We start from the raw sequence: 10,899 nt of genomic DNA, 5'->3' as shown, positions 1-10,899 counted from the left end.
GGTCACCCAGGAACCTGGAACCGTTGCTTAGTCTAACAGTAAAAAGTAAACGAACAGTGTATTTCAGGGTTAGATTTATCAGCAGTTTCATTTCCCTGAATAATTTTAATACCTGATATTTATGGAATCCAAAAACTGTTTCACATTGCCAAGAAAAATTATTAGTACTGTGGAAGAAAAATTTTACCCTGATGAATTCAGTGAAATATCATTTCACATGAAATGTCATTAGCATTTTCAGGAAAGCAACCACAAAAATCCTTGCAACTACAACCTGAAGAGACAGATGTTTTCATCAGTGATACAAGCACATTTATCCAAATTTTTTTCTTCTAAGCTTATGTCAGCTTAAAACATACATGAATCTGTGGCATTAATAACAGCAAGAAGGCTGTGGAAATGAAAAAAATAAAAATTTTTGCTGTTCCTTGTAAAAGTTTATATTATTTCCTGCCCCAAATTATTTTACTGAACTTATGAGGATGCACATATAGGTTATTGATGAGGTTCTCAATCTTTCACTCTCCAGCTCCTTATGTGTTTGGCACAGCTACAGAGCCTGGGGATTCTGGGGCTGTTAAAGGATTGTGAGGAACAGTTCCTATGGAAAACCTTGGTAAAGTAAAAAACAAACAAACAAAAAATCTATTGGAGATTATTACACCTATGTGTAATTTAAAGATCCTGAAGGCACGGTGGTGGTGGAGCTCAATATCTCCATCAAAATTCTGCCAATAAACTCAAGACAAAATTCTATCCAATACCGAAATAGCTCCACTGACATCGACTTTTCTATGTACTTCTATGAAAATATACTTTTCATAGAAAATATAAAAATAATATTTCATAGGAAAAAATATGAAAATAAATACATTTAATTTTTTTAAAGAAGCCATTTACACTTAAGCCAGTGTAAAGTAAATAAAAATGTCTCACTGAAAAGAAACATCAGGCATCACAAGAAATAAATTTCATCAGGTCTGTGTAAGAGTTAATGATTTCAAACTCATGTTACTTGTACACCCACTAGTTAGAATTTAGTTCTACCTAATTATTAAAGATACAACATTCTCTGCCAGAAAATAAACAGTAACGTCTCTCAAAAAGACCAACTACTCACGCCTCATAACAACTGTAATTATGCAAAAACTGAGGGCCAAATCCATCTCTGATGATGTCAGTGGAATAAAAGCAGAACCTGTGGAATCATAGCTGTATGGTATGAAACTATTTAATACAGTATTTTTAAAGAAAATGAAATAGTTTTAAAGTTCTATTGACACAATAAACAGCTATACACCTAAGTTACCCAAACATGTGCAGAGCTGCGAAAACATTTAAATAGAAGTTGTATAAAAAGCAAAAATTGTCATTAAGAAAAGGAATTTAGCCACTTGTACAAAGAAACATTCTTTCCCTTCAATTTGCTCTCCTTTAGTTTTCATTTTATCAGTTAAATTTAAAAATTAGTCAACACACTGAATTAAGTATGTAGTTTTTCATTTAAATAAATCAGTCAACAATTCTTTTATAAAGTATTTAACACTTCATTGTAGAAACATAGGCAAAATGACTATTATAACCAAAATGAAAAATACTGTTCAATTTAAAAAAATGTACTTAAACAAGAACCTGAAAAAGTCTATGATATGCGTAACATTGTTCAAGCAAAATTGCACTAGTATTACATAAATCAAGAGTTTTATAAAGGCCCCAATATGGCAAAGTTTAGAAATAGGTAGTATGCATGCACAATAGTACAACAAAAATCTTTTATAAAACAGCAGTTATTTTTGTAATGCTTGTACAAAGGGAATAAAGAGCAACCACAAACATATTTAATCTGTTAGGTTAATATATTATGATAGCTAAAAGTCAGTCATGTCTAGCAGAGGAAGGAAGAGTCCTCCACAGTATATGTGTGAATAAGTCTTTTGTGCCTTTAAAGTTATGTATAAAATATTTCGATTCAGTTCAAACCTGAAAGAAATTGTATTCTTTATTTCCATCAAAATTAAAAAAAGATAAGTTAGATCTTCCCTCTTAGCAACAACAGAAAGCAGACCAGGTCAGAGCAAGTGCTGGAAACTGATACTGATGCTTTTCACTTTCGATAACTGTGTTTTTGTATTTAATCCAGACTATTGAAACTTGGGCTTAGGTAAGGTTTCACTACTAGGCAACCTAGTTACGTTTTACCTCCGCAATATCGTAGTTTATCTTCATTTAAAGAAACTGCTGTGTTTTGTATTCTTTAATATCTCTAAAGAGGTACGACTTCTTTGTGATTGTCAGAATTGAATGCTGTGATCATCCGTGTGTGCTTAAGGTTTGGGGTTTGGGTTTTTTTCCTACTGCTTGGTATGTGTTGGGGACTTACTAATCCATAAGTAATGCATGTGATTAAATGAATAAACATATAATGCATGTGTAGGCAATGCCCTCTTGTGCTCTAGGGTGGCTACTGTCCTACAGGACTGTTGGAGTTCATATGCTTCATCCCACAGCAAGTAAGGTTTCAGCTTCCAAGATATATCGTTACTATGTTCTATAAGGTTTTAATAAATACAAAGCTTGTTTACATGGTATATATGTTTAGTATATCATGTACAGTCACTGAATTTCTGAAACATAATCATTGTGTTCATGCAGACCATTAGATGTTTCATTTCTATAGTCCCATTTACTTCTTGGCAACCTAAAGCTAATTTAAAAGCAAGTTTGTTTGTTTGTGAGAAGTTATCTAGCTTTATCAGGATCTGAAGAGAAATTCTAATGGGCACAAAGAAGAGAGTAGACCATTCAATCATTCTTTCACCATTTAAAATAAACAAAATTACACACTGTACTACAGCTTCCAGACTACATAATGAAAAAGTGCAGATACCATCTTCATCGATTAAGTAGAACCAAAAAAAGTTCATAGAAAATAGATTGCTCATTTTCACACTACAAACTAATATGTTGTTTGCAATTTTAACAAATTTAAAGGTGTGTTATTTCAGCAGCATTGTTGTAAATTGTACCGTAGTGCAGTTTCTTTTTCATAAAAATACCTTACAAATGGTCAGTCAAAAGTCATCAGCAAAAGAAAAACCCAGAAAACAATCAATCAAACAAAAAACAGAGGTAATGCTGATGCCAAAACAATTATAATACTGTTGGTACATAGAAAAGTAATCCTTATATTTTATACATTTATACAGAGTATAAAAGGTAACAGCAGATTATGCCACAGTCTCCCTTATCCCAATATCTATTTTCTTTGGAAGGAGTTCTCTTCTTTCATCAACACTTGCTAAGGAGTTTCGACAGTTTTGTCCATCTATGTATAACTTTGCGTATACTGGATTGGCGTAATTTGTTGGCTGTGGAGAAATTAATCACACATTAGATCAGTCGGATTAAACCAAAATAAATGTTTATGGAAATGGAAATGGTTTTGTTAAAGCAAGAACAAGTACACATAAAATATAACTGGACATATTTAATAGATACCTGGACTTCTGCAAACCTGATAATGAGTTAATTATTTAGTTAACAACTAAATTCATGATGAGACATGCTATTAAAATAACCAATGACATGACATGCAGCATCTGATGATAGTAAAACAATAAAAACAATGACACAAATTAAAACAAAAACCTTGAAAAATGTCTCTGAGGTTGACTTGTCCACCTTATTACACTGGAAGATTTCAGAAGAGATATGAAGGAGTTTATAGAGAAGGTGCACTGTGAGACCATGTGACAAGTTTAACAGTAGAAAACTGCAACCAACAGTTTCCAGATGTATTACCTGTTCTAAGACATCAGCATCCCATCAATAGCTGACCAAGTTTTCGAATTCTGTGGCCCAAATATACAACATGATTTGACCAAAAATTCAATACTTTCGTAATGTAAATTAAACTTTAATAATAAACCAGCATAACTGTTCATATATCATAGTAGATACAGATTGAGAAGTATTTTCTCAACAGTTTTGGTAGTTTGGACTGTAACAAAAAAATCTATTGAAATGAGTGGTGGTTCAGTATAGGACAAGTCCATTTTTAATTTTGCAAAGCACTGCAGTATATAAGAAATCTCCCGAGTCTGACAGCACAGAAGGATACATAACATGGATGAAAACTTACTCTCCTATCAATTGTGCTAAGGGGAAAGCACTATCCAAGGTTTACCGTGTAAATGTCTCCACTAATTCCTTCATACTTGGTGCCTTTTTTGCCTCTTAAAAGACCTTTGCTGCGCCACTAGATGTTCAGCTTTTTACCTACAATAACTGGACAGGGTACTTTGTGGTGCAAATCTTCCTCTTCCTTATACCTAATGAAACAGCCCAGCTTTGCTTACCCAAATACTGACTGGAACACCACTAAACTATAGAGTAGGTAAATAAATTTGGTTGGTGTACATATGAAGTGGCAAAAAGTTAAATTACCCAAACAGCAGTGGGTAGGTTTTCTTGACTTGCAAATATCCTGAGTACACCCTGGGTAACAAGGAAGAAAAGATGCCTAGAACCTTAGTTCCTCCTTTCCCTGTTGACCAAGACCATTTCTGAGCCCAGGATTCAGACACTCCTTATTCAGACACGGCTGCCACTCGTGCAGCTAGTCAGGAGCTGCCTGATCCACCTATTACAGATGACAAAGTGATTGCCTGGTGTCTCAGTCTTCCTGGAATCGAGGCAGAAAAAGGTGAGCCACATTTATTTTAAAAAAGAATCATAACAAAGAAGATACTCTTCCATAGTGATGGAACATAAATATGTAATCAACTGCTGTAGTAATTTATGAGAGCAAACTCAGTTATACCTGTCTGTCCCCATTGCGTTAGAGATCTTAACATTTGTCATGATGGTTATAATCAGTAATTTAGGAAAACAGAGATTTAGTTTTATTTCAATTGACAGGCCTTTTTATTTCATTGGCAATCATTATTACAGATGATACCCACAACAGAACTGAGACACTTGGAATTTATATAGTACCTTATAGATTATTAAAAGTATACAGAACTTTTATATATATATTAGAAGTATACAGCTCTGTGTCATGATACCTCTTTGGAGTGGATACTGATACCATAATGCAGTACAGTGAGGTATAGAAAGTAACTGGAGTGACTTGAATAACAGAAAGAGTTAATGTTAGAGATGGGCATATATTCTAGCTTTCATCATCCATGGTTTTGTGCTCCATCAGAAATATCATACCCTGTACAAATTGTTAAACTTCCAAATACAACATATTACAATCATGCAAGAATGCAAATGGCACAAAAGATGAATATATATACTGAGGCACATGAAAATGAATATCATATTGATGTCCCTTTCTAATATTTTAAATTTCAATGGTTGTAAATATCATGCTAAATTGTAGTCAAAAACCAATGTTTTAGAAGTGGCTAATTTATAATAAAAATTGAAAGCTGAAAAATTAAGAAATGTATTTCAAATATTAAAGGAAATTGTTTATTTTAGTATGTATTACATTCCTCTAAAATAAAAGGACTTGTTTTCTTTTATTTTGGAACTTCTTTCGGTTTGATACACTTTGATAAATGCCTGTATTTACCTATAAATTGCAAATATATCAAGATACATGGCTGTGAATGCTGTGCTAAACTTATGTTACGTTATGTTATCCTATGATCACATTGCTTACTGCTTTTTTATTCCTTGCAAAGACACATTTGTGTTTTTAGATCACATTACAATGATGGGTACAGATGAAATTTTGTATGCAGAGAGGGACCCTTTATCTCAAGTAGAAAATGTATTATTTACTGTCAACCTTCTTTCCATTACAAGAAGAAAACCAAAATTAAAAAACAAACAGAAAATGCCTCTATTAAAAAAAAAAAGACAACATTTCTTTAGAAAGGGGCTGTGGTGGAATGAAATGGATTTGAATTATCATTTCTCACCCCTGTTGATAGTGGTCCTTTCAAGTCAGAGTTTAGGTAGATTGATGGAGCTGTGTGGGGAAGCTTGAATGCAGTGGGCCCTCCCCCTATGTATCTGGCCTGTATAAACAGAAAATTTTAGTTTCTGTGCTAATAGAGCATTTTGCATGTGTACTTATCAACACTGTTAAATAAACAGTGCACTGATTAAAAACATTATTTTAGAGTGATTACAATTAAAAAAAAAAGTCTACTTACAGGTATTCTTCATCATGAAAAATTCTTGCATTCGACAAGAGAATAAAATCCAGCATTTTAAAATCTTTTTTCATTCGGGATTAGAGCCAGCCTCCACCGTAAGCACTGGCTCAGTTACTCTTCCTCCAGCGAGTAACTCCATTTTCAGCTTACCTCTTGCATTCAGCACACTGTCTATGTGATTCAGCGATGACATTCCTAGAGCTATCAGTAATCCGGTTATTGCTTTGTCAGAAATGCCACAGAATGATGGCTGCCCTTTGGTGTATGTCTGATTACGGAGCTCTAGGAAAGATATCGCAGCATTACCCCGTTCATCCCATGTCACATCGCTCGGGGAGTTCAATCACCGAAGAGTGGTGCTGCAGAAGTGACAGCATCTTTTACAAGAAAATGATAATACTTACTAGCTTTGTGTAAACATTTAATCTATCCAGCCAGGACTTTATGCCTTTGGAAGTTTTCATATATGAAATAAGTTAGTCTCATAGGTATGTGTCTACACTTTCACGCTTCAGAGGGTAGGCTGTACCATAATATATTTCCATTCAGGATTTGAGACTAGACTAAAAAAGATAGGTTGCAACTTGGCAATATGGGGCAGATGTGTCTGTAACAAACACCCCCTCTTTTCATAGTTTGGTTGCAATTATATTTTGGTAAAATGCAGGCACTAGGAAAAAATGTCAATCAGCAAGCATCAGACTGCAAGACAGCTGTTAATATATACATGACATTCTAATTAAATCTAACTTGACCTTATATTCATTAACTAAAGCTAAATGTCATTGGTTTATGTTTCTATTAATTACATTTAAAGCCAAAACATTTGTAAGACATAAAATAAGTAGAAGAAGATAAAAATTACCTTTTCTGCATTTACAGTAAAATCTGAGGCTAAAAGACCACCTTCACTGTGATCATGGCCCACCTCATACATGTTGTATGATGGATTGCCAATTTCTACGTTGATTCCTCCATTTATAATGGGTTGTCTTCTGATAGTTTTTGTCCTACAATGCATAAGCACAGACAAAAAAAAAAAAAAAAAAGCAGCAGCTAGAGACTTTTCAGGTAATTTCTTGGATGCTTCATCCTAAAACAGTAAAAATTTTGTTTTATTTCTCTTTAATCATTAAGACCAAAAGGATGAAAAAGTGTTTCCTGCAGAGACAATCAGAAAATCTTTCAATTTTTCAAACAAAGTAGCAATTTGAGTGTATGTGTAGATCTTACATAAGCTGGAAGTAGCTTTTTATTGTTTTTCTCAGTTTAGCTGGAGTGGTATGAATTCATACAAAGTGCTAACTCGTTGTCTATAACCTTGACTTCCTCCTTTTATTTCCAGATTTCCCTCACTTCCGAAGGAAAGCCTTGCAAATTCATTGCAGATTCCCTGCAGTAATGGAGCGAATATGAGTCATGTTCCCTTGCTCATTCATTTCACTTCCATCTGAAATCAGTTGCCCAAAGTCAGTTGCAATCTGAGGACAAGCAAATGGTTTCATTATGACGCATTAAAAATGTATGAACTTCTCGTAGTTCCAGTTTGTATTCCCTGCCAGTGGTTATTGGAAAGTTGAAGTTCAACTTCAATTTTTACAAACTTTAATAAAAGACAGAGTCTTATTTTTAACCTTGAATTAGATATCAGTAAAGATAAGTGATTGAGTTGAATTGTTTTAGTTGCTGAATTCATTTCTTCTAGCTAAGGAGGTGGTTTTAGTCTGAGCAATTGAAATAAGCTCAAGAGGGTAATTTTTCCCAATGCAATACTTTCTCTAGAATTACAAGGGAATAATAGGGAGCTCACAGTTGGGATGGTAACAGTCGAGTTCTCTTGTTTGGTTGAGAATGATGCAGTCAGTGTCTGAAATCCAATGCATTAAAGGATCTGCATTTTTCAGAAATGACATAGACAAAATATTTCCTAAAATAAGCACTTATCTGTAGCGTACAAGTGTTCAACATCTACATCAAGTTTAGCACTTGACAGTCATCTTTGAAGAGGTACCCCCCCCCCCAAAATACAATTTCAAATATAATTTTAAGGGGAAAAAAAGTTCTTCATTGAGGTTAGTTTTATTTTTCTACTGAAGATTTATTATTTAACATGTTATTCTCAGTAACTTAAAAAAATTTACAGACCAGCAACTGGTTTTCAGGATCTGTCCATCACAAAATTTGTGGTTTAGGTACAGCAGTATGTAATGACATCCATGCAGCCTGGCAGGGCCAGCATTGCTAACAATATGGTCAGGGAATGTATTTCACTGGCTTTTCGAAAAGGATTTAAACATTAATGCTTACTAGTTAGCACCAGAGTTTGCAGGGGAGATGCTATGTATGATGTTAGATGATAGTAACTTCAAAGATTCTTTTAGTCTGGAGGACTGAAACAGTCTCATAAATGGTCACATTTGCAGAAAGAGAAGATTCATCACAGATTTCAGAAGAACTTTACAAAAGATGACATTTGTCTTGCTTTCAGAGGTGGGGTAACAAAGCCCCAGCATAAAGGTCGACAGCTGCTCAAGGCCAGGCAGCAGGCCAGCTACAGGCCTGAAGCGAATGGTTCACTGTCTGACCCCCACCCCAGGTCTTCCTTAGTTGGCCACCTTCTTATTATTAGGAATCTTTCCTTCTTAAATCTGTACCACCACTAACATCAGTTTCTCGTTTCTCTGAACAGAAGACAGTTTGCAGCTCTCTCAGGTGCCTGCACACAGTAGAAACGCTTCCCCTGCCACCCAGCATGGACTTCGAAGAAACAGTCACAGTCAAAATGTCCACCTCACTCCCCAAGTTCATTATCAGCCTTAAGGTACCTCCACTCCAGAGAACAAAAGACTCACTGTTCAGTGCTGGACTTTGGCTTCCTATGCAAGGTACTAAAATACAACGATGACAAGTCTTGGGACTCTACAGTAGGTATGCTGAACATTGTTTCCACTGTCACTATAACTTCTATAAAATCAAAATGAACTAATCAAAGTAAGTAAATTGAAGTGAATTGTAACTAGAAACTAGAAATTCTGCACAGGCTCCATCTGAAAGTACTTCTAGACATGAGCAATATTAATTACATGGTTCCAGTGAAACACATTAATTCTCTTTATTAAGTTCACCAAGTCTCTGGACAGAATTATTGACACACTTGGCAGTATTGAGCAAATGGGGTAAGTAAAGAACTAAATTTTCTGATCTAGTGGATGTGAAATGTGAGTATAAACAACAGACACGATTGCTCCAGCAAGAACCAAAACATAACTCAGCACATCCAGAAACAAATTTTGGGTTGTTTGTTGTGTTCGGGGCTTTTTTTTTTAATATCTGCTCAACATATATAAAGTGGATTATTTTATATCAAAAAGATACACATAATTTAAAGATTCATCTTTTTGCTTCATACATCAATATAAAATTACTTACCTTCGTTTCCTTTTGCAAAGAAACAGTCCAATTACCAGAGTAGTGATCAAAGTCACCAGTAACACAAGCGGAACAATGATTGCAATGCTTCCTAAAACAGGGAAAGGAAAAATCACTGAATACTCACAGCTACGTCTAGTAATTACTTCACAGCTGTAAAACAGAAATTCCCTCAGCAACAAATGCAATTTCATGTGATAACCTTCACTGATCTGACATTTTAATGTTGATCAATACAATAAAATATCTTTACACATAATGGTGTATACACAAGTGCTTTTATCAACAAGCCAGGAGTTTCCGCTTTCTGGATACAGCTATGCTTTGGACTGACACCCTGCCCGCACTTGCAGCAATACTGTACGTAGGTGTGTGGAATTGCTGAACAATCTGGACTGCAGTGGCATGGCCACTGCGTTTAACTGCCACCATCATCTTCAGTAGTCTGAGTCATGCAACTATTAATTTAAAATATTCAGTAGGCATGGCCCTGATTGAAGAATTCCATTATTAGCACTTCCGTGTATGTATTACTTTTATTTGAGGGAAAATTAAAAGTGGAAAGCAATATTAATTTCTAGCTGGTTGGTGCATTCCTGTATTTTACTGCATTGTACTCAAGAACCAGTAATTTTCTTATGTTGATATAGGCAATCAAGGAAACTACAATAATGCTTAATGTAGCAGAAAAGCAGTGCACAGATCAGACAGTGATGTTAAAGGAGAGGAGGGAACAGGGAAAAAGAAAACAAGCTTAACATTATTTTGGCAGATAGGTTCACTGAAATGAGACTACCTGTAAAAAGAAGGTCAGCAATTGTACCCTTCTAAGAATTTCTCAGCTTTAATGTAAGTATCTGACAATAAAGAAATACATGCAACAAATAATTTTATGTTATAAAACGCTGGCCCTTATAAAGCGCAGGACTCCAATATAATGCAAATGTGGAATGACATGCATTTACTTTATTATCACAGCCCTTAACTGGTGGAAAACAAAAATATTGCTGGTTGTTTCATTGGTTACAATTCTTGTTCTATTAAAAGAATAAGCTGTTGGCAATCTCTGCTCTACATTAAACACAGTCAAAATGCAGAACTGAAAAAGATGCCATGAATTCTGCCTGAAGTCTTACTGAAAGCCAAGTCAGGTTGTCAGAGGCCTGAAATGAAGTACAACTGAATAAAGACTTGAGTCATCCTGAGTTCATTACGGTTTATGAAGATTCAGGATGTAAACAAGTACACTATTTGAAGATAACGTTTGACAATTAACTGGATGAAGTTCAAT

The 10,899-nt window shown here is 34.8% G+C and overlaps 1 protein-coding gene across 1 annotated transcript in view; it reads right to left on the bottom strand.

Annotated features, from left to right (window-relative positions):
- Positions 1-1,526: 1,526 nt before the first annotated feature.
- Positions 1,527-10,899, bottom strand: part of LRP1B (LDL receptor related protein 1B) — a 379,972-nt gene continuing 370,599 nt past the window's right edge. The window contains 4 exon segments of the mRNA XM_037398644.1: positions 1,527-3,368; positions 5,940-6,038; positions 7,045-7,189; positions 9,609-9,699. Of these exon segments, the coding sequence (XP_037254541.1) occupies positions 3,228-3,368; positions 5,940-6,038; positions 7,045-7,189; positions 9,609-9,699 (476 nt within the window). The 3' untranslated portion in view covers positions 1,527-3,227.

This window comes from Falco rusticolus, chromosome 8 (genome assembly GCF_015220075.1).
Source record: "Falco rusticolus isolate bFalRus1 chromosome 8, bFalRus1.pri, whole genome shotgun sequence".
Taxonomy (NCBI): domain Eukaryota; kingdom Metazoa; phylum Chordata; class Aves; order Falconiformes; family Falconidae; genus Falco; species Falco rusticolus.
Note: the sequence above shows the minus strand (reverse complement) of the source record. Positions and strands in the feature narration are given on the sequence as shown.